The sequence below is a fragment of the Pinus tabuliformis genome, chromosome 8 (assembly GCF_031772625.1).
Source record: "Pinus tabuliformis cultivar Carrire ecotype Pingquan chromosome 8, CPIR1, whole genome shotgun sequence".
NCBI lineage: Eukaryota > Viridiplantae > Streptophyta > Pinopsida > Pinales > Pinaceae > Pinus > Pinus tabuliformis.
The window spans coordinates 1,351,478,791-1,351,506,608 of record NC_142294.1 but is presented as its reverse complement, the minus strand read 5'-3'; the positions used below and the strand labels follow the sequence as shown (position 1 = coordinate 1,351,506,608).

The 27,818-nt window shown below is 40.5% G+C and overlaps 1 protein-coding gene across 2 annotated transcripts in view; it reads right to left on the bottom strand.

Moving 5' to 3' along the window:
* The window catches only part of PEL1 (Eukaryotic release factor 1 (eRF1) family protein), a 377,005-nt gene that overhangs the window by 168,707 nt on the left and 180,480 nt on the right, over positions 1 to 27,818 (bottom strand). For both annotated transcript variants that reach the window (XM_089373739.1, XM_089373740.1), the window contains exon 11: positions 15,014 to 15,120. In XM_089373739.1, coding sequence (XP_089229865.1) covers positions 15,014 to 15,120 — 107 coding nt within the window. The remainder of the gene's footprint in view (positions 1 to 15,013; positions 15,121 to 27,818) is intronic.

Below are 27,818 nucleotides of genomic sequence, written 5' to 3'. Positions count from 1 at the left end.
TCTTCTGCTTCGTGTCTGGGTGGGACCATCTCATCTTGTTTTTCACTGGCCTCCGTGGGTTTGGGTTATCTTATTCGACCTCTCATCTGCTCATTGCCATCATCACTATACCCTTTGCTCATTTGATGTCAAATACTGCCAAACCCGCTGCAGTGCCGCCGATATGTTCAAGAGAAGTTGACCTCTGCAATAATACAACCTCATCTGCTATCTCACACAAATCATTTTTCCTCTGTCTCGGTCGATGATGTGGGAAACAGTATGGCCCACCTTCAATCAAGGTCACTTCCTGTCGACTTCAGCTCATTATCCGGGAAGGTGACTTAGAGACTCCCTTCAGGTGCCTTAGAGCCTGCATGCCTCAATGGCAGGTTCTTCGTGTTCGACGCGAGGTTTACATCATTGGCCTCCGATCGAATGATTCCATGGGTGTTCGACACCAGCTCCTTGATTCACATGCCGCGGATTGTACCTATAGTACCTTGAGGGCCATTGTCATTATTGGTGGTACCTCTCGCGTCTGTTAACAGTTTTCATCATTGACTGGTAATCAGACGATGTTCATGCATGCTCGACTTCAACCCATATATTCACATGCTTGAACTTGTACTTTGTTCGGATCGGGACGGAGCGCAAGACCCTGGAACCCTGTCTGTTATGGTCCAGGTTGCGATTTTGTGGATGATCATTACATGACTCATTGATGGATGGCTACGCCCATACCTGAGTCGTCATGGATGGCTGCGACCATACCTTGTCATTATTATGGTCTCTTTAGCTGGGTGGCTGCGTCCATTCCAACAGACCTTTTCGCATGTCTTTTTGGATGGCTGCGCCCATGCCTAGACTGCATGTACTTGATTATCAGAGATATTTCGGTCCTTCCTGGTGGTGTTCCAGTTCGGCGTGTGTTGTAAAGCATTTCACCCCTCCCACTCTCTCGGTCTTCATGCTTTAGGGGGCATCTGTTACACAGTAATTTGTCACTGCCTTTCTGTCAGTCACCCTGCTGTGCCAATCACTAAGTTCATGCCTTCTGAACTGGCCCAAAAACCCATTTTTCTAAAGTTCTATTCATCAGCGCGTCTGTTTGCAAAATACCCGCGATGACTGGCGCTCCATAGTGTATTCCGCGCGCTGCCAGCTCGGAAGGACATCACTTTTCCGCGCTGGTAGCCAGCGCGCCTTTCCCGTGTTCTTCCGCGCTGACATGACTTTCCTAGTTATGTAGACGCGGCGACATCGCGTCAGTTACCTCATAATCCGCGCTGATCCAGTTTGGGCGATTTTGTTCGAACAACCAGCCTTCCAGATAACTCCAGGCTTGGTTGTTAGCTTTGTGAATGTCGACTCCCTTCCATGGCATGTCTGTTCGACCCTTTGCAACCATTTCCCTCAAGGATAAGCTCATCCTTCCACCCTTTTAGGAGGCTCCTTCTCCTACATATACTTCCACCATTACCATGAGCAGCTAGTTAGACATAGCTTGGATTGTATAGAGCTTATAGTGCTCAGATTGCTGCTACTATAGGTATTTGGTGTGCTAGGTGTGGAAGTGATTGATTGCTTAGGGAAGGTTGTTTTGTGTTGCTTGTGTGAGAGAGAGAGTTGTTTGTCTTGGGAGAATCATCCTCAAAGGTGAATGCTTGAGATACATGCTGACTGGCCCCTCCTGAGAAGGTTACCGACGTCAAAACATTTGGTTGTACTCTTCTCTATTCTGATTAATAATAGATGACTGTTATTATTGTTCCATTCTCATTTGTACTTGTAATGGTTAAATGTGAATTACATCTTTTCTGACCGATGTATGGTTGCTTTTACTAGATTTCACGCTTGCGTTTGTTTCCTCTTCGTGTGTGCAGGTATCTATTCGCGGAGATCGCGGAGGATCGTGATCAGCCAAAACGAAGGAGCGAAGGCAACATCTCTTCGTCAAACGACAGCGCTGGAATCCAAGTAGGTGCTCTTTACCTCTTGTTTAATTGTAATTAGGAACATGCATAGCAGCATTGTTTGATTGTTGCTGGACCCTTGCTGGGCTAGTAGGGATCGCCTCTATTCGTAGAGGGGATTTACCTCTCCAACAATGGGGACAAGATTCGTCTTCAAGTACAGCACATACTACACATCTTGCAGATGAATGGTTTCACCAAAATCCAAATGAAAAGAAACAGAGCCAATTCCTTTGACGAGATGAATAGAATTATCACCAAGTATAATATTCAAATTAGTCTCCCTCTCAATCAAATTTGAGAGGATTTCACGATACCCAGTCAAGTGTCTAGATGCCCCACTGTCCACCAGCTAGATATCAATGCTATCTGAGGATGAGCTTGAAAGAGCGGAAACGAGAAAATATTTAGATTGACTATTAGCAACATTATCAGCGTACCTTGTGTTTTGTACGTTTGAGGGCGTTGAGTCCCTTCAACACTTTCATTGGCAGCAGGAACTCTACCTCTCCTTCTATTGTTGGAGTTGTAGTTATTGTTGTTGGTATTGGGCCTCTAAGCACTTCTTTCAGGACAATCTCAAGCTATGTGACCATATTTGTCACATCTATAGCATTAGACTTCGGATAAGTCCCTTGTATTATTATTGAATATTGGAGTTGGCTTCTTTGACTTCCATTTGCAAGATCTTCCTTTCCCTTTTCCTTTCCTAGCATTTGCTACAAAGGTTGTAGTTTCTCCTTCTTCTTTGTTGATTTGTGGTAGCATCGGATATTCTCTAGCCACGAAATTTGGTGGAGAGGTTGGGGTACATAAGATCTCCAATACCCAGAAAGGGTTTGAGCAGATTCTAAACAGTTCAAGAAATATTAAAATAATTAATATTTTTAATGGAGTCCCTAAGTCTAAACTTAGGGAAAATAAAATATTAATGTGGATTAATATGAAACTGTGTTAGAATGGTCCAAAAGACATGGATCAAGCCAAATCTAATCTTAGTTGTTGATTAGGGACTTAATCTCGGTCGTTGATATGTCAACAGGAAAAGTATAAGAGGCTTGAGAGTCACTTGGAGAACACACCAGAGTGATCAGTCATTTTATTCTCTAGAGCGAGGTTTGCTAAGAGAGATAGAATTAGTGATCAGGAGTTGCAGCGGAGGGGCATTGAATACAGAGAGACAAAGAGACAGAGAGGCAAAGAGCAGCGCAGTAGCTGGGGAGAGTGACGCAGAGCCAGCCAGGGCTCACGCAAAGGCAGCTGGGAGCTGCGCAAAGCCTCAGAGAGGCCAGCGCTGCTGACGCACAGGGGCAGAGGGTTGACGCAAGGCCTCCTAAGGCTGACGCAGACCCATCCGGGGTGACGTAGGGCCAGCGCTGGGCAGAGAGGGGCTGACGCAGTCTAGAGTGAGGCTCACGCTGGGGTTTCTGGGGCAGATTGGAGCTAAGTAGCTGCCGGAAGGATTATCCGGGGTTTCAACTAAGAGATTTGTCAGAAACTGAGAGGTATTACTGCCAAGGACATTCTCTATTGGGTAGGCCAGTTTCGGCACCCAAATTGTACTCTGGTATTGCTTAATAAGAAAACCCTCAGATAGCTGCACCGGTTTTCCCACATTGGGTTTTTCTAGGGACATTAGTCCAAAAATAATGGTGTCATATGGTGTGATTGTTCTGTTTCCTTTAGTTGATGATCTGTAATATGTTGAGCATGCACTAGTGTTTATTTTCAGTAATTACATTGTAAATAACTTGTTAAGTAACATAACAAGTAGGTAGGAATAAATCGGATAAAGTGCATGAAGGGTTTCTAACTAAGTAGACTTAGAAACTTCAACATGGTATCAAAGCGTGATTGCAAATCACAGGAGGACTAAGGACATCAGTCGAGCGGAGCAATAGCAACAGAAAACAGTTGTCCCATGGTGACAGAAGCTATTTCTAGCAGAGCAGCAAGAAAGGAAGGGTGATGCAGTGCCTGTGTCATCAAGGGTGAGCAAGGAAGAGGTAGCACAGAGGCTAAGAAAGGAAAAGAGAGCCTCACACAGAGCCACGCAGAATCTAGGAGAGCTGACGCAGTTGGCTAAGGAGGTCGGGTTACTAGTGTCAGGACTGCGCAGATCCTAGGAATTCTGACCTTCAGGTTGCTGCGGTTTAGAAGGCTATGGGAATATTGCAGAGTGGAGCTGGTGAGGTATTGTATTCAGAACAGTACCTGACAGAGCAAGAGGAGTTGCTACCGAGGGTTTCTAGCCGAGGAACCCAAATCAGTGGTGCAGTTGCACAAGACGATCAGAGTAAGGGGCATCTCGATAGCGGCAGAAGGATTTCTATGAGGGAAATCGGGACTCAAAAGGAGTCCAGAAGAGAACTTCCAGGCGGGAAGTAGAGACTCAGAGGAGTCGAACAGAGAACTTCCAGGGGGGAAGTAGAGGGGCATCAAGGCACTACATAGAGTACGAGACCAGGATAGACTGGACGGAGCGTCGAACTTCGCAGTCTAGAAGGCCAGAATCTTATCCATACTTGACAGAAATCGTGTCAAGAACTTCGCCTTGAAGGTTATAGCTATCCCAGTCGACCCCAATGATAATGACAAGTACGAGGAGGCAATGGCGAGGACCAAGAGCATCATCCTTGACGGGGTCAAGGACCATGTAGTACCACACATTGCCGAGAAGGAAACAACATATGAGATGTGGGAGGCCCTCAAGAAATTGTACCAACATACTTCTGTGCATTGAAGAATGTTACTTGAGAATCAGTTGAGGTCGTATCAGATGAAGAAGGGAGAGTCGATTGACACCTTCCTCGGAGGACTGAATGAGATTCGAGATCAGTTGGCTGCTATAGAAGCCACGTCGGATCAGGAATTGATGGTGAGGACGGCCCTGAATGCAGTCTCAGAAGACTGGGAGGTATTTGTCCAGAGTATACTGGGCAAAGGGACACTTCCACCTTGGGATGAGATGTGGGCTGCTCTTTGCCAAGAAGAGATCAGACGATAGTCGAAGACGGGTAGCAACAGCAAGGGGATCAAAGTCAAACAGGAGGAGGAATATGTTGCCCTAGCATCTGAGGGAAAGCAAGAAAAGCGGAAGAAGAAGGATCTCTCCAAGGTCAAGTGCTTCCACTGTGGGGAGCTGAGTCATTATGCGACCCAGTGTCCAAGGAAGAAGAGCAAGGGAGAGTCTTCTGAGACTAAGGCAGCACCAGCAAGGCCAAAGAAGGAAGTTTTGACATATGATGATTGTGCCATGAGTGCACACGCGCCACTTAAGAAGAAATGGGGAGACATCGAGCTGTAGTCAGGCAGACTACAGGGTAGTCAGGCAGACTACAGGCGATAAAGGGGTAGGATCTTCGAGGTACCCAACCTCTTGGATTAGACCTTGCTATGGGAGCCCCGAAGAGGTGTAGCAGGACTGGCTGAGTCGGGTAGAGATGGATGCGTATGGAGCGACAGAGAGAGCTATAGTGCAGGAGTCCAGAGACAGCGCGAGGCTAGCCGGCTGCAACTGTGCGAGAGGCACAGGAGTGTTGCACCAATGTAGGATGGCACTGAGAGGTGTGCAACGGTGCGAGATGCAGGGAGTTGTTGCAGCAGTGCAGAGGTCAGAGAGGGAGCACTTGTCAGCGATAGAGGGAGCTTTAGCATCAATGGGTGTCTCTAGCCCAACGGGGAGGTCAAATTGGGAGATCAGTTACTTACTTCTTAGTAACTAAGTTGCAGTGCAGCCTTGGGCAACACGATGCAACATGATGAGAGGAGGTGCAGTGCGGATGCAGTGCTGGGAGAAAGGACCAGTAGCAGCACGGATGCAGAGGGAGCTGTCATACAGATGTAGTGGCAGAACCATGGGCAGCAGTACAGGATACAGCAGTGCAGAGGATGTTGGGCAACAGGCCTTGCATCAGCACAGGCACCGATGCCGGATGATCAAAGTAATACTCAGTGAGGAGTATTGCTAGAGCACAGTCCTCGCTAAGAGGGAGCGTTGATTTGGAGTAGCATCAGATGTGCTCTAGCCATGAAATTTGGTGGAGAGGTTGGTGCACATGAGATCTCCAATACCCAGAAAGGGTTTGGGCAGATTCTAAACAGCTCAGGGGATATTAAAATAATTAATATTTTTAATGGAGTCACTAAATCTAAACTTAGGGAAAATAAAATATTAATGTGGATCAATATGAAACTGTGTTAGAATGGTCCAAAAGACATGGATCAAGCCAGATCTAATCTTAGCCATTGATTATGGACTTAATCTCGATCGTTGATATGTCAACAGGAAAAGTATAAGAGGAGGCTTGAGGGTCACTTGGAGAACACACTAGAGTGATCAGTCATTCTGTTCTCTAGGGCGGGGTTTGCTAAGAGAGATAGAATTAGTGATCGGGAGTTGCAGCTGACGCGCATTGAGTACAGAGAGACAGAGATAGTGCCAAGAGAGCAACGCAGTAGCCGAGGAGAGTGACGCAGAGCCAGTCAGGGCTCACGCAGGGCCACGCAGAGGCAACTAGGAGCTGTTCAGAGCCTCAGAGAGGCCAGCATTGCTGACGCAAAGGGCCAGAGGACTGACGCAAGGCCTCCTAAGGCTGACGCAGACCCATCCGAGGTTACGCAGGGCCAGCGCTGGGCAGAATGGGGCTGACGCAATCCAGAGAGAGGCTGACGCTGGGGTTTCTGGGACAGATTGGTGCTAAGTAGTTGCCGGAAGGATTATCCGAGATTTCAGCCAGGAGATTTGTCAGAAACTGAGAGATATTACTGCCAAGGAAATTCTCTGTTGGGTAGGCCAGTTTCGGCACCCAGATTGTACTCTAATATTGCTTAATAAGAAAACCCTCAGATAGTTGCACCGGTTTTCCCACATTGGGTTTTTCCGGGGACATTAGTCCAAAAATAATGGTGTCATATGGTATGATTGTTTCTGTTTCCTTTAGTTGTTGATCTGTAATATGTTGAGCATGCACTAGTTTTCAGTATTTACATTGTAAATAACTTGTTAAGTAACATAACAAGTAGGTAGGAATAAATCGGATAAAGTGCATGACGGGTTTCTAACTAAGTAGACTTAGAAACTTCAACATTCTTGTCTATGAATGCTTCCTCTGGAAATGAGCTTGGATTCTTCTTGAGTGCAAGTGCCCAAAAGTTCATCAAATGAAGGGAGCTCCTTTCTGCTACTGATGCTTGTTATGAATGTCTCCCAAGAAATGGGAAGTCCACCAAGGATCATATGCACAAGCTCTTTATCAGGTATGATTTCTCCAATGGAAAAAAGTTGATCTCTTATTTGAGAGATTCTCATGAAGTAGACTGTTATGGATTCTGTCTCGGACATCTTGATGTCATGGAGCTGACTCTTCAAAGCAATGATGTCACTGAGAATGTTAACCTCATACATCCCAATCAATTTGTCATACATATCCTTTGACTTCTTCAGCTTAGACACATAAGTGATGAGATGATCTCTAAGAGAGTCAATGATGATCTTCTTAGCCTTGATCTCAGCCTTCTTGTATTTGGATTTGATATTGGCATTGGCATTCTAAAGAGGTTAAGCTATCTTGCCCTCCACATACTCCATCACATCATTTTCTTCAAGGATGAGATCCAACCTAGCCCTCCATGTTGCAAAATATGAGGCATTATTCAGCTTCTCTTCAATCTTGAAGTAGGAGGAAGTCATCTTGTGCAATAGAACGAGTCACCAATCAGCGAGAAGTGTCTCAAGGGGGTGTTCTCTGTTCTCCAATGGTTGATATTCACCTCATCTCTAATACCATGTTAATTTTCCACAAGTTCTTTGTTGTACTAATTACTTAAGACAATATTGCATTCAATTTCATTCACCCCAAAACAGTTAACCAATTATAGAGAGAACAGTAAATAACAATGCACAATAGAAGACAACCATGCAAAATGAGACAGAGATTTTTGGTCAAAGGCTAGGGCAAAACCCCACAAGGGGGGGAACCCAAATCAATTTTTCTTCTAGGAGATATTCATTCAATGTTCAGTTGAGATACATAATCCAATTTGTACATCAATAACCAGTCAAAGTCCACCCTTTGACTTCCAAGAGAATCAAATTCAAACCAAGTCAAAACCAGTGAATGGAAAGAGAGAAAATCAAATATGGTCAAGGCATATGTTTGTAACAATAGGGCCAAATTTCAACCTGTGGAAGCTCTGAAATAGGAGGGCTGAAATTCAGTCAACCTCAACCAATTGTCCCTGCAATCTTCAGCCAAATGTCACAGTTAAACCTTGTGATCAATTAAGGTCAACAAGCCTGAAACAAAGATGAACGATCAGTCAAACAGATTCAACGTCCTCCTACATTGTTCGGCCTCCAACCACAGTAAAAGCCCTCAGTCAGATAGACCCAAAACAGCGCAAGTCAACGCAAGTCAAACAGAGAAAGATATGCAACGCAGAGAAGAAAGGCTCCTATCAATCCTTCACACATGTGGATGTACCCTGTAATTTTCAGATAGAATTGATTTATGATGAGATGCTCCAAATGAAGTCTAACGATGCCATATTTATGTGTTTGAGGAGGTACCTTTTCACACATGTGAGTCGACTTCAATTTCTTAGGGTCGACTTGGTCAAACTTATAAATATGAATTTTCTCCATTATTTCGTTAATTAAATTCAAACCAAAGTTGCCAATTTCAACAATATATGGGCGGATTTTGGAAAGAGTTATTCACACTTGTGAGGATTGAGCTAACACCAAGCACTAGTTACCACACATAAACTGATGGACAGACTGAGATAGTCAACAAGTGGCTGGATGGATATCTCAGAAATTATGTATCTATCCAATAGAAGGCATGGATAAAGTCATTACATCTGGGATAACACTACTACAACACCACTTTCCACATGTTTATTGGTACGACGCCCTTCAAAGAACTGTATGGATATGATGCCCTGACATTTGCAGATCACGTATTTGGGGATATTTGTGCCCCTTTGGCTAAAGATAGGATGTAGGATAGCCAAGATATTCTAGGAGTCCTTAAAGACAACCTATAGGTGGCTCAAAACCAACAAAAAGAATATGCAGATAGAAACAAGATAGAGCGTAGCTTTGACGTGGGAGACATGGTATACCTTAGTCTTCAACCCCACAAGCAATCATCATTCAAAACAAAGGGGGCAAAAAAAATTGAAACACAGGTTCTATGGGCCATATAGAATTGTGAGATGAGTTGGAGAAGTGGCCTATGAGCTTGAGCTTCTGGAAGGATGTAAAATTCACAATGTCTTCCATGTTTCATGCCTCAAGAAGACCTTGGGGCAGCATGTAGTCACTTCCACTAAGCAAGACTTCAAAGGCATACAAAGTGTATGTTCCATCATAGAGGAAGACCATGGTGATCAAGGATTTTAGGTTTGAGGAAAGCCAATCCTTCGGGAAGTCACAGGAACCCCTTCTAGCAGTGGTAGAGGATAAGGAGCAAGAGGCTCTGAAGATTGAGGGACTAGACTCAGTCTTTAAATCAAGAGGACAATTTGGAGGTTCCTTTTAGTCCCTGTCAAGAGGAGGCCAAGATGGCTTCCGCAAACACTAAGAGATGCTCAGAAGCATATGGAGGCTACTAAGACTTTCAGGGACAGTAGATCACCATAGAAGTTTTCCAATTATATAGCGTTTATAAGTGGCATCAATGATTTCCAATTTTGAGGAGACTGCAGACAAGCTAGTTCGAAAGGATACCATGTTGGAGTATGTCTTGATCATGAAGAATAATGTGTGGGACATTGTGCCTAGGCTAGAGAGGAAATCAATGGTTAGCTCTAGATGGATCTGCAGGATCAAGCGTGTTGCTGGTAGTGTTGAAAAGTACAAGGTGAGGTTCGTGGCAAGATGGTTTTCCAAGGAGTGACTACATTATATGGAAACATTCGCTCGAGTCACTAGGTATACTTTTATTAGAGTTTTTATATCTATTGCTTCAGATATGGTGTGGAGGATACATCAGATGGATTAGAAGACAACCTTCCTCAATGGAGTGATTGAGGAGGAGATGTACAATAGCAGCCTTAAGGCTTTGAGATGCAAGGGAGAGATTCTCATGTATGCAAGTTGAAGAAGGCACTATACGAACTCAAGCAAGCACTGAGGTTATGGTACTCGAGGATTAATGGGTATTTGCTAGGCATGGGCTTCACCAAGACTGAAGAGGATCACAACCTGTAGTATTTACTAGTTGGCGAACCAATCATCCTTGTTCTTTACATGGATGACATCTTTCTCACATGGTCTAAGAATTTCATAGAGATGTGCAACAGAATTCTTGCTTTGGAGTTCGAGACAAAGGACATTGGCATGATGCACGATATTTTGGGATTGGTGGTGTGGCAACAAATAGGGGAGATTTTCCTGGGACAACAAAAATATGTAGTTGATATCATGCAGAGATTCGAAATAGTGGATTGCAAGTTTATGTTTACACATATGATTACCAACTTAAAGAAGTTGAATGTTTCTGAGTCGGAGTTGGTAAATCCCACATTGTTCTTTGATGTATCTGGTCAACACTAGGCCATATCCATGCTTTGTTGTGAATACCCTAAGCCATTTATGGTAAAGCCAAGGAGGGTACACTGGGTTGTAGTGAAGCATGTGCTTAGGTACTTACGAGGTACTGTGGAGTATGGGCTAATGTAAGTCAAGAGTAGTGAAGTGTAGTTGCAGGGCTACACAGACTCAAATTGGATCGGGAGTGCAAGGCACTGAAGTACCACCTCAAGGGGTTGCTTCAACTTGAGGAGAACAGTGAACTCGCGGTTTAGCGGGAAGCAGTCTTCCTTGGCACTCAGTTCAATAGAGGCTAAGTACATGACAACAATTTTGAAGAGTTGTGAGGCCTTTGTCTTCGTAAGGTGCTGACAAGGTTAATTGGTTTCAAGTTGGATGCCACAGTGATTCACTGCGATAATCACACTTGCATCAAAATCTTAGAGACTCCAATATTTCATGATAGCTCCAAGCATATAGAGATCATGTACCACTTCATCGAAGACAGTGACCAAAAGAGTAGTTGTGAAACTCTAGTATATCTCTACAAATTAGCAAGTTGCAGAAATTCTCATCAAACCTCTAGCAAAGGAGAAGTTTGTCTTCTACAAGGATTAGCTAGGGGTGGTGCACAATACCTTCCTTGCTATGAGGGAGTGTTGATCATATAGCAGCGAGTAAGTGACTTTTATGATTTCTTTCCCAAGTCTAACTTAGCAAAAAGCACATTGATTAATCACTTTAACGAATTAGATCTCATCTCTATCGTTAATCTAAGTGGGTTAGAATTTAATCCTAGCCATCCATCACTTTGGAGATTGACGATTAGGGTTTTGGCTCAATGATAATTATAAAAGAGAACCTAAGGGAGGAGAAAATGCACTAAATCATTGAGAAAGTGATTTTCTCAAGTGGAGAGTCAGAGACTTAAGGCTATAGAGAAGCAAAAGTTACAGCATGAAAATTCCGGGAGAAAAACTTGAATGGGGCGAGATATTGGAGAAAGGATGTCGAATTTGCAAGGAAGTCGAAGATTAGCTTGGAGGTTTACACAAGGGGCATACAACCTAGGTGAAGGTCGAGACATTCTTCTAGTGCACAGGTCGAGACATTCTTCTAGTGCACAGGTCGTACAGGGCTAGGAGAGAGAAAGCAGAATTGCAGATCAGAGAAGTTGATTTTTCCAAGGGGTGAAAATTTCCAAGAGGTCAAGTTTTCGAAGGCCGAAACTTCTAGGGGTCAAGATTTCCAAGTTCCATTTTGCTGTATAGATTTTGTATTTCTTTGTGGGCCATTTTCCCTATTAAGATAACTCTTAATATTCCTGTGCAAATCAATGAAGGAAATATTTGGAGGAATAATTTATGCTGTGTGTGATTGATTTTTCACTTGTATTTCTGCTACATTTAATTGTTAAAATACTAATGTATTTTTATTGAGCATTTCAGAAAATTAAGTTACTGGATTAAATCATTTCTGGGTACAAATATTGCTAGGAATATTAAATCAGATCCGGTTCAGGAAAATTAATAGTATCTTCTAATAAATGACAAATCTCCCTTCAAGAAGTGTGCCAAAACGAAGAGAACACTGGCCAGAGCATAAGTGGACAGCTTTGAAGTAAAGCTATATGTTGATCATCATAGCGCTGCTGGCTAGCTGGTTGACCAATGGGGAGAGAAAAAATTCTCCTAGTCATTACCCACTTTTGGTGGGTAACAGTACCAATGGAATCTTCTGCCAAGAACCACTCACCTCTTTCGTGCAAATCATTAATGTATAAGTAGGGTTTAATCTCATTGAGCATCTTATCTAGTACCCTTCCATTGATGACAGTGAAGGCCATATACATAAAATCATTTACATAATTTAACAGTGTACAACTAGCCCTCGCTCTTCCAAATCTAGGGAAGCCAATCAATTGTTGTAGTTGGTTGGCCCTCTTTCTGCAATTCTAAGCCAATGGGGCTGAACGAATCACTGTGGTAGGAGACAAAAGGGCATACTAGGTATGAGGAACACCAAAAGATTTTCTCTATACTAAGATGTGCCAACTGCTCTCTCATACTCCTAGCAACAGCTTTAGAATACTAAAATAAGGCATAGGAAAGTCATGGAAACAACCCAAAAGGACCAGCGTAGCTTCAATAACCACAGTGTCATCATCTCTATGTAGTATCAAAATAACATGGCCATGGTATATTGGATCCAAGGAATGAAATTTTTGATCTTAGAGGGTGGGGAAGAATTCACACGATGGTTCTGGCTAGGTACCAGCAGATGCAACTCGTGGCGTCTTTAGTCAAGAGAGAATATAAGATATGCTTTCTTGCATTCCTCCACAAATATGACTTCAAACCTGAGGGATGTCTCATGCATTATAGAAATAGCCTTAGCAGTAACGGAAAAAAGCTTGGACTTGCCATTAGATGCAAGAACATAGTACATAGCTAAACAAATTTAAGAAAGGAAAACCTCTTGTACAGAATACCAATGGCAGCTTCTATCATAACCATTCAAGAAATTCGTGCATTGAGTTTCGATAAATATGGAAGCATTCATCAAGTTTAGAGTAGGAGGAGCAACATGGGCCAAGGTATCTACGAAAGGAAGAGAAAACACTAACATTGGAGCAGGTGCTAACAAATTGAGCATATGTCTCCTAGAAGGTTGCTTTCAATTTTCTTGACATACGGAATAGAGTACTCAAAGGATGAAAAATGAAATATGGTGTGGGAATGGAGCTCTTACCCAATAGTTGAAGACAATTCAATTGACGGGTCGAGCAAAGGAATTCAGCAATGGAGGAAAAACAGCCTTTTGATGATGGGATTTCTCATAATGTGCAAGTTCAGCTTCGTCGCCAAAGCTTCTTTGGAGGATCGTATGAAATGCATAGGAAAATAGCAGCTTCTTTAATTTAACACAAAAATTGCAACTCGCGTGTGATATTAACTACTGCAAACCATATTAATTTGAAACTTGATGAACATCACCGCCTTTTATTTCTGGTTGGGTCATGTGGTGAAATGGGGTAAGCCTGAGAGAATCTGCCCCAGTGGATAGCCAACAAAATCTGCATCTTCACTAGCCTATGTATAATTTTTGTGAGTAATATTTGCGATGATCAAGGCACATTTTTTACCAAAAAGAAAAACAGAATTCCATAAATCATCCTCCACCATCAATCTACTCGATCAGGATGATTGTGGTCATTCATGGAAATTCCTCCAACGACCCTTCCCCTTTTATCAAAATGCCACAAGCCCGTGCTAACTGTCAATATAGTGAGCAAGGAAGATTCTAGCGATTCCTCGACATTTTCCCAATGAGGCCTTCCCCATTTTTTGAAAAGTTGCAAACCTGCATTGATTGCCAGTCTAAGAGGCAATGAAAATCCTAGTCGTCCATGGCATTTCATCCTGCAAGACAATCGTTGGAGATCAATGCCACTTGTTGATCTAACCATTGGGGATGATCTCAGTCATTCACAACATCCTTCTCTTTTAGGATCCCCACTGGTTCTTCCCACACCGTGACAGAATGCCAACCATAGGTCTGCCTTAGGGGGGTGAAGGGTGGCTGTTGACTTACCCTTAGGTTCAAGTCTTGTGCTTTGATCCCACAATGGCTTAGGGATTGCATGACCTTTGAGATAGTTAGGAGCTAGGCAAGGGGTTTCTACATAGACCACATCTTCAAAAAGCATGTTGAAAACCGAAAGAAACATCCTTTTATGCTTTCAACTTCATCTCAATACATGATAGTATTTTTTATCTAATAGTTTGCTTTTAAATAAATGATATATCATGATTAATGCAAAGGTATTATTTTTAGCACATATTTGTGCCTCGCAACTCTCAAGAACCTATATATAAACCATAATCCATATCCCACACTCAATCAATATCATTGGCAACTCTGGAATATAACAATTTAAATTAGATGCAATATTAAAACAAGAGAAAACAGATCAAAGGTAACATAATTTCTTATTTCATATTTGAACAAAATCCTGCCTCACATTGGAGGTATATTCCCCCACAAGTGCTCCTTTTGAAGACTTGGTTTTGGTAGATAGATATCTATTTGGCATAATATACAAAATATATTGATGAGATTAGGATCATAGGAGATTGAATAATGTTGAATGCTGATACTTTCTCGGTTGTAATTGCTCAAACATCCTAAATTTGTAAATTACAGGCTAAAAGTTTATAATAACCTACTCAAGAAACCATACTATTGTCAGAGATGCATCTCCAGTGCTCCTCTACAATTTATATACATAGAATGCACACTAAGAAGCCAATATTCAAACATGCCTAATGCTTAGCATAAACTGTATAGGATGCCAACTTTGAAAATTCACCTCAGACAGGCATCCCCTTTAATAACTTTAGATCTACATAAACAAAAGGAAATAATAACCAGCTCAAGTCTCCACCCAAAGGCATGTCTAACATTCATCAACTTTCAGAATCAATAAAAGAAACCAACAAATGCATGAGAAGCATACTTGTATCCAGAAGAAGCATGTGCAAGAACAATCCGAGACTTGTTCTCTATAATGGATCTTAATTCTCGTCTTTCGGCCTCAAGCAACAAACGGCTATAGAATTGATCCTGAATGATCATAGGTCATATGTTTAGGCATTTCCACAGAACCATTTCCCTCCAAAACCAACAATATCCAGAATACGCTAATTAAGCTGAAATATAAGACTTTTCCTAGGTAACTTTTTCATTAAAATGTTCTATGTAGAAACAGTCATGTGAATGCAAAAAGCCGCTTGTCCAGATTAACCTGAGCATAAAAACAGCTTACTTGCCAGATGCATATACTTGTGTTCATTCGTACATAACTTCCAATATGAAAATGAGAAACAATTTCTTAAGAGACAAATGATTGAAAATCTATAGAACAAGAAGTGAAACATTTCGAGCCAACAAGAGTGTAATCTCAATCTATGGTGTAGTCCAGTTGAAGATACATCCCTGCGAAACAAACATATCCAAGAATGACCCATTCAAATGTCCATGGGTGACCTGAAGCGAACAAAGTTCCTTCTACAGATTAATTACTCCAGAAGACTTGGAATATAAAGATATCCATGAGGATACAAATATTATATTAAATGTATGAATAAGAATGATAGTGAGAGACTTGCTTATATACCAAGCAGGTGTCTCTTCATGGAGAGTCATGTCTCATTTAGACATGACTCTTCAACCTAATTACTAATTAACTAATCATTATTTATGATTATTATCATTTACATTATTTTACATTATTTCCTATATATTTATTCATAACATTGCCTTCCTCCTCAAAAAGCTTTGTCCTCAAAGCTTGTTAATGAAAAAGGCTTGATCTCTTTTTCGGCTTCAAATGTCTTTCTGTCTCGGAACTGTCATCTTTGTTGATACATGTTGATATGATCTTCTAAGTGACAAACAAAATTGTTGCACTGAGAAGGGATCAGACCATCCTAGATTAATCTTCTGTGTAATATTTTGATCACTGGAATTTTGTAATGACTTGTCATCATAGGACTGGATTGAGGTTACATCACTATTCTCTGGAACATCAGTTTGTTGTTTCTGGTCTGAATGGTCCTGATACGTAGCTTGGTTGAGTTGTCTGCTCTCATGATTCAAATGTCGATAAGGAACTTTTTTGGTTTGACATTCACTTATTGAGTGTGTGGAAATTTTTTGATTTACTTCAGGAGACGATGTTGTTAAGTTGGTTACAAAACCTTCACTTGGGATGTTTATCATCTGAACTGCAACATCTAAGTGTGTCGTTTCTTCAACTGACTTGTCTTCTTGAGTTGTCATATTCATTGGATCGGTATTTGTTCCCTTATCTTGAACTTGGACTATTACAACTGGAGATTTTGATACTTCATCTTGAGTAAATTGTTCTAACTTGTCTTTTAATGCTTTCTTATCATCCTTAAGTTTCTTAATTTGAGTGAGTAGACTTTGATTATGGTTTCTCAGATGTAAAAGTTCTTTGATTTCTGATTTATCAACCTTATTTTCAATGTTTTGACTTTTAAGCTTTTCATCTTTTAGATCTCTGATTTGTTCTAATAAATTTTTATTAAGGTTCTTTAAACGTAAATTTTCCTCTTCTTGTTCTGATAAGTGTTGCTTGAGTTCCTTCTTTGTGACTTTAGTCTTCTTGACTTGTGCAATTAATTTTCAATGTGGTCCTTGAGGCAAGAAATTTCTTCGTCTTTTTCAATTATTTCTTTGTAATGCATATCCATAAGATTTTTATGTTTGTATTGTAGCACTTTCCTGTTTTGCTGAAGTTTGGCTATTTTGCAATTCTCTTGATCTTCTAGTTGTAATTTCTTGGTACAATGGATGACATCGTTTGGTAGAAGTGATGATGGGCAATGTGGATTTTGTTTTCTTCATTTCCTTATATCTTGCCATTAACTGTCTCATATTTCTTGCTAATAATAGTTTATCTACATCACTTAGAAGTTCAACTAAGGTAAAAGTTTTGCAACATTTTGTACAAACAACGTTTTGATTTCTGAATGATTCTTGACAATTAGGGTATCCTTCTGAACAAAAAAGACATATTGCAAAGAAACCACTTCTTTTGGTGGACGTCATTTTTTTTGTTTTTTCTTCACTTATTTTGTGTTCGTCGAAGAGCTTAGGGTTTAACGATAATCACCCTTTTTTTATTTAAATAATAATAATATTATTATATTTTTTTAAATAATTCTTTTTATTTGATTCTTTTTTTTCCTATTTTTTTAGACAAATATCACTATCTATTCCTCCTTGGTATTTTCAAAAATACCCTTATGATATTAAGAGTATAATGGTTTATTTCCTTTTTACTTTTAATAAATACCTTCACAATTTCCCTTTTTTATAACTTGTTAAAGTAACTTTTTCTTAAAGGAACCCTCGGATAATAAAAGATAGCTTCCTTTCATAACACACCTTAAAAAATCCAACTATTCTATTAGTGGATCTTTTGTTCACCTTGAATGTATAATGATATTCTTTGTATTCTTTGTCACTTTTTTTTAATATATAACCCTTGCACTAATTAATTTATTGTTAGATTAATTAAATAATATATGTCTATATTTTTTTAATATTTGTTCTGAGGGGTTGTGCCAATTCGAGGGAACAATGGCAACGGATGATTCACAACGAATGAATTAACCGATCGGAAAACACGGGGATAAGAAAAATTGCAGCGTGAGGACAGCGGTCAGGGAATAACACAGGCAGTTCAATTGGATGTGATACGAGGAGATTACAGTGTGGAGGAAGGTAGCGGAGGGGCAAAGGAATAGTGAGTGACTGATAGCGATGGGAAGTTGTGATGGCTCGGACAACGATTCAATTGCTGATGTTGTGACAGCGTCTCTATTTGATGAGCGCTGCGGATGGGAATCAGGGCTCTGTTGGTGGGTGCAGCAGACAGCTATGGCTATGGACACAGTGATTGTGTGAAGTTGCTCAGCGAATGTAGTTTGACTGCATTTTTTTTCAACTGGGTCTAGAATGCAGGCGGTTGCAACAGTGGCACGATTGATTGAACTGTGGTCGCGTTGTGGAACGGGATTTGTTGGCAGTAGGAAAAATAGAGCTAGTAACGATGGCTACAACACTTGTTCAGACCAATGTTTTAAACAACGGCCGACTCGGAACCGACTCAGCCAAGTTGGTCGAAGCCAAGCATAAAATCTTTGACTCGGCCAAGTAATCGGTTCGGCCGGCCGGGTTAATACCGAGCCGGTCGAGTCCGTATCAACCCGGCCAAGTTACGTACAGCAGCCCAGGGACTCAAAAAACCGCGATTTTAAAAAAAAATAAAAATCATGTTTCTAAAATCATCAAAGTCAGACGCAATTGTTGTTCATGATGAAGCTATGAAAAGGATGATCAGCTTCCATGATTTGTATGTTCTTTCAATCGATCTACTCTTTGACATCAATAGTAACATTTCCCCACTCCAACTAGATATGTTGAAAATGGTTGCAGCAATAAGTCAGTAACATGCAGATACATGAAGCATACAGGTTGTTGGGAGCTCAGCAATAGTGAAGGTAATACCATAACAATACGATTAAATAATTATTTTTCTGCAGAGCTCTGGCTAGTGATTGCTTTGCACCTAACAGAGACAATACTCTAATTACTTCAAGTTCCATTTAGTTGTCTATGAGCTACTATGACTGAGAAAATCTCCTTCACCTAGTTCTTTTCAATAGAAAGCATCACAAGTATGATAGGATGCATTATAGCAAGATAGAGATGACATCATCATAGAAGCATGGAAGGATAGTTGAAGTAGAAAGTCTACATGGTTATAGCAATCATCATGATAGAAATGACATCTCCATTGGAAGCATATAAGGACAAGAGAAGTAGCAGTATATATGGTTGGAGGAAAGTCATCTAGCAAGATAGAAGATAAAGAAATCATCATACATGATCATCATTAGGAAGGAGCATTTACAGAATGAGGGTCATCAAGATCCTCCATTGGAATCTTCATTAGAAGGTACTCTACTAAGAAGAAGCAAGTGCCTCGCAGATAGTCCACATTCCACCTTGTGTGATCCACTAGTAAGGTATGATGACCAAGATGTGCAGCGTGTTAAGTTGGTTGAAGTACCTACATCTTCAAGCAAGGAAAGGAAGTTGCTAGAAGGAAGTTTAGATGACCAAAATGAGGAAGAGGTATGTATATATGTGATAGATAAATTCATGTCATCATATAGTTGCAAATAGCTTGGTTGAAAGCTCTATCTCATGAGCATGATCAAAGAAGAAGGATCTCTTCCATTAGAATGACGCATGAATGCATGTAGACAATGTGCCTTGAACTCTTCTTCATATTGATAAGATGAATTCAACGTAATATGACCTCATATGGAATATGAGGTGGTTGACAATCATGGTTCCTATATTGAAAGAACCATGTAAAGAAGATCCTGAGGAAAGAAATATATGAAAAAGATGAAAAAAAAGTTCGTATGAAGATGCATCTATAATATAAGATAAGGAATCAACATCTAATATTGACTAGAAGGATTAGCTATGACATCTCCATGAAGAAGGTATGAAGTAGTGTGGAAGAAGTCATGATAAAGTCTTGATAAAATCAGCAAAGTTTGATTTTTTGCGCTAGCCGGTTTTATCGGCAGAGCTTTTGCGATTTTTTCGAAAACAAAAAAATCGTGATTTTATCGAGAAAGTCATAATATTATTGGGAGTCGATCGAAAAAATCATGAAGCCGACCCAAGTCGCAGATAAGTGAGAGAAAATGCCGAAAAATCACTCATTTTTCACTCTTATTTATGCCATTCGTCCCTGTGGAGAGAGGAGGTGTTTGCCATTACCCAAGAGGAGGAGATTTACTAGTTTTGTAGTGTGGATTTGGAGATTTGTCCATTGCTCAGCGTGAGAGACTCAAGGTGTCGATTTGTTGCTGCCATGTGTGTATTTTAATTTCTCATTCAGTCTTTGTTACACAAATGGCTTCTTAAATCTTTCTACTAGTTTGCTTTTAGCTTATTTTTGCTTAGAAATTTGAATCAAAACATTGTTTAGAATCTAGATTGAATCAAAACTTCAAAATGTTTAGATTGTTTACATGTTTCAACTTTCAAGAATAAAAAATTCAAACCCTTGTTTAGTGAATATGAGTGTGTTCAAGTGAGTGAGAAGAGGCATTTAAAATTTAAAATCAACAATTACATTTGTGTTTGCTTCTTTTGTGATGGGCAATTTTCAATTTTTTTCAATTCTTTTTGTGCCCTAGGTTCAAATTCAAGTTCAAAGTTTCAAACAAAATACAGAGGAATTTGAACCCTATGTGGGAATATGGTGAACCTGATCCTATACCTGAATTTGTGGGGGTCAATAGAGTGTATTTGACTTGCAAATTGTGTGGCAAGCATATGTCAAGGGTGTCAATAGATTAAAATTCCATCCGGAGCAAAATATAGAACTTTGCCCAAATCCAACTCCAAAAATCATCTGGCGGGCCATTAAATCATTGATGGATAAAGAGGACGGCAAAGACATCAGGGCAACAATAAAAAGCCAACCTATTGGGGCTTCGAGAGTGGGGAGAAGTGAGAGTGGTCCTTCAGCATCATATTCCAAACCCACATGTCCCAACCCCTCAGCTTTCTCATCTTTTTTGTTCCTAGAACCACACCTGGTGCACAACCTGGCATCAAATTGGCACCTAAAAAAAAGAAAAGGCAGAAACTGACAGGTTGGTCAGTAAGAGTCTTCTATGGAGTGATGTTCCTTTCAACATTGCCAATACCAACCCATTCTACCAACCTATGGTTGATCTTGTTGTTGTTGTTTCTGTTGGCCCGGGGTACAAAGCCCCTACCTTTGGAGAGTTGAGAAGGCCTCTTATACAAAATGAAAAGGTTGATTGCGCTGCTAGATTGGAGGAGTTTAGGGCGTCATGGGAACACACTGGATGCACATTCATGTCAGATGGTTGGACTAACCAAAAGGGTAGTACCCTTCTTAACTTCTTGGTTAGTTGTCCCAAGGGGATAATGTTCATGAAATTTGTTGATGCATCTACATACATTAAAGATGCACGTTTATTATGTGACTTGTTGGACATCAGATGGACTTGTTGGACATCAGATGGTTGGACTAACCAAAAGGGTAGGACCCTTCTTAACTTCTTGGTTAGTTGTCCCAAGGGGATAATGTTCACGAAATTTGTTGATGCATCCACATACATTAAAGATGCACGTTTATTATGTGAGTTGTTGGACATCTTCAATCAAGAAGTAGGTCCACAAAATGTTGTCCAAGTCATAATGGACAATGCTGCAAATTATGTAGTTGCTGGCAGGTTGCTTATGGAGAGGTAATCTAACTTGTTTTGGACACCTTGTATTGCTCATTGTATTGACTTGATGTTGGAGGATGATGCAACCATAAGGCTGCCACACCCTTATACCCTATTGGGACTATTTCTCCCTTATAGACCTTTAAATTTCATGCCCACATATGTATGTCGGAAGCGTAGTTTTGATGCTTTTTCTTTAAAATCGGGACCACTTAAGCTATCGCGACTCCACAATGCCATCGGAAGTGGTTTATATCGCTTTTAGCTTTAAAAACCCCGATCAATACTTTATATCGAAATACACAGAAACGCAGAAATACACGGGAAAACCCCGCTCCACACCTATATCCAGAACTCAAATATTATACATCCGCGTTAATATATATCGGCGGATCCGTCCTTTGGAATATCACCTGCCTGCTGCGCGCTCCGATCACCGATCTTCGATCGGTTGATCTCCGTCATCCGATTCCTCTGCGATCTAACGGTCAGCATTGATCCCGAACATTTAAACTGGCGCGCAGATTCTCCACCGTCGATCTGCGCGTAGTAGGTCCGACAGTCCACATCTATTTCGGGCGAACAATTAACACGGAGGTTAACCGCCTGATAAATGGTTTTCTCTCTCTCCTCCACTGCTACGTGTCGTATGTTTAATGGAATCGGCTAACTGTCCTTCAAAACAGCTTACGGCTTTTCACTCACCCGAAAACCACTTCACTGTTGCGAAACCTCTTCCGCGATCCAACGGTCACGATTGATCGCGGTCTAATGGCCACGATTTAATCATGCGATCGCCAATCGCAATGTCCACTTGCCAGGCTCCTTTCGCTCCAATGCGCTGATCCGATCAGTCTTTCGGACCCGATAAAGTATAGAGCCTCGTCTATAAATGGTTCAAGTCCGGATTCCAAATCCGACTATGTTTTGCGCTCATTTTTAGTGTAAAATGGGTTTTTCTCTTGCGAGACCAAAACTATGTAAAAAGACTCGTCGACACGCCTCAAACAATGATATTTAAAAGAAAGGCCCCGACTTCTATCAAACATACGTTTAGGCGTTTAAACACAACAAAACTAAGGAATAATCACCCGGCCTGAATGCAAAGAATCTGAAAGCATACAAGGGTTTCCGCAGACCCGATAATCAATCATAAACACAGCAATTTCATTCATTCAATATAAAACGATCACAGAGTCTCGCCTTGGCCGATTACACAAATTAAAAGACCTCTGTTTCAATTACAATCCACACACTATTCTACTCTCCTGAATCTTTCCTCTTTGGCCTGATTCTACAGATTAGTGGCCTCTGTTCCTAACCTGCCCATAGGCTTACAATTTCCTCGTGAAACCTCTCTCTCTCTCTCTCGACCCTCCTCTTCAGAAAAGAAAGTAAATTACATATATGTTCCATCTAACAGTTTCCTTCCACAAATGAAGGAATTCACTATATTTTAAGAAATCAAATCCTATCCTAATCTGAACAACTAAACTACTTGGCTTGATCTCCACGCAGGGAGGATCACTTGCCACTTACTCCCAATTTTGTTCAGAATTAGGCAACAATTAACTATTTACATACTTTGCAATTAATAAAATTAAACAACTAAGTCTTCCTCCAAAATTTCATTAGCCACAACATGTGACCACACCATCACATTGCTGGCTAGGCCTAGATGCTCCTGCATCAGAGGATATAGGTAAGATTCCTCTTATGAGGGATATTGTTGAATCATCCAGGAGCATAACAAAATTAATATATAATCATGCATCTGTGCTTAGCTTGATGAGAAGATTCACCAACAACAAAGAGTTGGTTGTTGGGAATCATGATCGGCGTTAGACCAAAACTTGCAGGTGTTAGTCCAAAATCGCATCGCCGGAGATAAGGATCCATGAGAGGTGGTTAGTCCATGTTGCGAAACACACGGGGAGCGTTGGTTTATCCAATGTCCAACAATCTCCCCCCCAACGTGAGTCAGGTGTGTATCGAACTCGTGACCTATGCTCTGATACCACTTGCTGGGAATCACAATCGTCGTTAGACCAAAACCCGCAAGTATAAGTCAATGATCGCATCGCTAGAGATAAAGATCTACGAGAGGCGGTTAGTCCATGTCGCGAAACGCACGGGGAGCATTGGTTTATTCAATGTCCAACATTGGTGCGTCTTTCCATTACACGATTTGCCACTACTTTCATATCTCTTCAATCTCTGTTGAATTCTATGTGGGATGTGAAGAGCATGTTTCTTTCACAAGATTGGTGTGCCTTATCTATTAGCCGCGAAAGATACATTTCCATCCTTTTTGTTTAATGAGGTAAACTTCTTTCAGTCACCTATCATGTGTCTTGAACATCCACTATCCATGAACCATTGATTTTCATCACTATGAGCACATAGAGCTAGGCCACATCTATTTACAATGGATTCCTCCCTTTTTAATCCTTCTCTTTTGAATGGACAATTTTGTTCATCATGATCATAATCATTACATAATGAGCAAATCTGATCATACTTAGCCAAGGGATCAAAAGAGTTGTTATTTGTCCTTGTTCTTTATGGCCAAGTGGCTTGCTTTGTTGATTCTTATATCTTGAAGCATTATCCTTACGAGCCTTGCAATGCTTGGCTTGATGACCAAAGTTTTTATAATAAAAACAATAACCAAGAAAGATTGTTTGGTACCTGTTAGAATAGCCTTGACTTGAAATAGTATTCTTCCTTGGAGTTTTCCTTCCTTCATTCCTTGGATTGATAAAGGTGAACTTTTGTTCTTGGTGAGATGACTTCTCTTCTTTTCGATGACTAGAAAGAATATCAGCATAGCTCCTTTGGATTTCCTCATTCACAGTGTCCTTTGTACTTGATGATTCTTCTTTGAAACCAATCCCAGATTTGTTATATTGAGATCTTTGAGTATTAAGGATGTTATCAAGTGTTTGAGAACTTTGCCAACTCCTTTTAGCTTGACCCAATTCGTTTCCTAGCGAAACAATTTCAGCTTCACGTTTTTCGCAAATCTCTTCTTTCTCTTTTAGTTTATTATTCAAGATATCTTCCCTCCTTTTTGCTTCCTCCTTTTCTACTTTGAGAGAAATAATATTCTTTCACAATTTCTCATTTTCTTCAATGGCACTGATTAATAACTCGTCCATATTTCCTTTGCTTCTTGTTCGGAGTCATCATCATTTGTAAATGCCATGAATAATACTTCTCTTCTTCCAGCATAGTCATTTTCCTCATCTGACTCATCATCATTTCTTTTGTGAAAAGTGATATTTTTAGTTGATTTCTTCTTGGTGATCACGAATTCATCTTCATCAGAATCATCTTGTTTGGAGAAGAAGTTCTTCTTGTTAAATCCTTTCTTTTTGAACATCCCCTTTTTATATTCCTCATCATCATCACTATCATATTTATGAGGACATTTTGCAGCATAGTGACCTATCCTTCCACATTTAAAACAAATGAGAGGATACTTACCTTTTAGTTTGGATCCTTTTCTTAGCTTTCGTACGAATTGTGCAAGTTCAGATTCAGTATCGAAGTCATCACTGCTAGTATTCCAATTCTTCCCTTTCCTTTTTTATTTTGAAGCTTTGAATGCTACTTCCTTGGAATTTGGGATCCCTTTTCTCATTTCATAAGCAATGAGAATTCCATGAAGTTCATCCATTTTTAAAGTATCCAAATTCTTCATTTCTTCCATGGCACTTACTTTGGAGTCGAATCTATCTAGAAGAGATCTCAAGACCTTTTGAACAATTATGCTTTCTTCAATATTTTCTTCTAAGCCTTTAAGTGAGTTGACGACTTCAGCTACTCGGAGAAAGAATGATGCAATATCTTCTTCATCATCCATTTTAAGACTCTCAAATTGCCTTCTATGAGTTTGGAGCTTTTCCTTCTTAACTTTGGAGTCCCCATCATATAAAGCAATGAGCTTGTCCCACATTTGTTTTGCAAAATCACAGCCCATGACTTTTGTGAATTCAGAGTCAGTGATTCCACTAGTTATGGAATTTAATGCTTTGGCATTTGCAATGTAAGCTTTCCTTCCATCTTGATCAGTTGGAAGAGTGGGAGGAGCTTTGTATTCATCCAAAACAGATTGCCATACTTCAGGTCCAAGGGACATTAAATAGTAGGACATCCTTTTCTTCCAAAAACCAAAGTTTGTACCATCAAACAGAGGAATCTTACCTGTCATTTCTTGATTCTCCATTGTGACCTGTGAATCCTTCTTCCAGTTGTTAGGCTAATAATGAAGAGGTTGGCTCTGATTCCAATTGTTGGAAACACTGAGAGGGGGGTGAATCAGTGTTTCTTTTAAATTGTTATTTTTACCAGTTAGGTTCTTCACAATTTAATCAGAGAAATGTATAATAATGATTTTATTAAGTATAGAAAAGATTGAATACAATAAATGATGAATGTTGCCAAGCACCAACTTGGACTTTGATGAGGCTCCAACCTCTAGGGCTTCGACCCTATCTTATCCAAGGCTCCAACCTTGCGTTTAGGAGCACCAACTCCAAGGACACCAATCCTGCTGTCTTGTCTTCTTTTAATTGAAAATGTAAAATGTACTTACTTGACTGCCATCAATGAGATCACCTCACTGTGTTGTTGATTTCAATCTTCAAGGTCAACTTCATTTGTCCACTTACTTTACTTCACTTAATCCATAACTGCTTGTGCCACAGCTTGCAACTGAGGTGGAGGAATCTTCATTTCAGTTAATCTATCAATGCGTTGTCCAGTAATGGAATTATCCCACTATCTAAGTCCATTGTTCACTGTTTATGTCCACTGTCCAGCTAAGTCACTATTCCACTGTCCACTGTCTATTAAGGAACCTGAGGTATAGCAGTCTGAGCTAGAAACCAAGTCCTTTTATCACTGAAGTAAGTTGATGATCCACAGTCTGAAGTTTTGACTCTTAATCCGAGCCACAGTGTTTTTACCACAGTAAAGAATACACAGTACTGTAGCACTTGTCTGAAGGTTTATCATCAAACCACTACACAGTCCGAGGTTTGAAAGTGTCCCGGTTAAGCAACAGTCACCGAGCCAAAGATCCGAGGTATACAGGAGCCACGGTCACTGTAGTCTTTAGGTATCCGAGTTTGAGCACTATTTTGAAGGGGAACAAGCTACACAGTAAAGGATCTGCACCACTGTTTAGTGAATTCAAGGCCACAGACTGATGTCTCCCCAATCTGAGCTTCTGTCTAGGTGTAGGATCCATGTTCATTTCAGTTCTTTGAGGTCTGAGGTGCAGAAGAATAGCCTAGTCCGAAGTGCTCTTTTAATCCTTATTTCAGTGTTCACGAGATGTGAACCTCCTTCAACTGTTATGTGATTGTGTGATCAAATTGATGATTGAAGAATGAATACGTATGCCTAATATGTGTTTTTGCCATGATGAATGAAGAGATATGTCTCTACAAATAGGCTGACATGAGTAGGCCAATATAGGTCGGCTCACTATCCAAAATAATATCCTTAATTTAAAAAGAATTTAAAAAGGAAGATCGAGAAAGAATTTGGCTCCACAACATCCAGGGAGGTCGAAGCTCAGATATGACATGAAGAGAAGAAATAGGAGCCCTTGCAGCTACTACTATCTCCATGGAAGAACACGTAGCTAATACAAAGAAGGAAGCATATAAGTATGATAAAGTCTCCTTAATTGAGAGAGAGCAAGAAATCTCCTTTAAAGTTTATATTTGAAAAAGGAGTAATGGCCTCCTCCTTAGTTAAGGAGTGATATGGGACACTTTATTCTCTTCTCCTTGTGTCATGCACTAGACCAGGACTAACAGTCGTACATCTAGTGAAGGCCATGCAGGGAGAATGGGGAATCAAGGATTGGATTAGCATCTGACACTAGTACTCCTTGAGGATTGGTAATCCAAGATAGGAAGCAGTCTCATGGACAGACACTTTTTGAGGATCTAACAAAGCATCCAAGAAAAGAGTGGTCGAAGAGGATTGATATTCTTTGAGGATTAAGAATCCAAAATAAGAATAAGTCCTAAAAGGACATACCTTGTGAACATCTGGATGGGGTATGTGCCTTGAGAGGCTAAGGTGTCCATATGTATGTGCCTCCTAGCATTGTGTTCTAATCTTGTGGAGAGTTAGAGCTAGTTAATCAAAAAGGCCTCATTATGTCGGTATTTGACAATGTCAGTGATGATGTTGATGCTTATAAGATGGCTTATCAATCTGACTCTTCTAATAAGAACATTTCAATATGAGAGTATATCGATGTACCTATTGTGTGATTATAAATACCTCCCTAGCTCTGAAACCGGATTCCTTGTTTGAGGGCCACGTGTCCGAATCCGGCAAATCAGATTCAATTCGCCCTAAATTGTGTCCAAATTTCGTGACATGTCGTGTCCGAATGGGACACGATTGAAT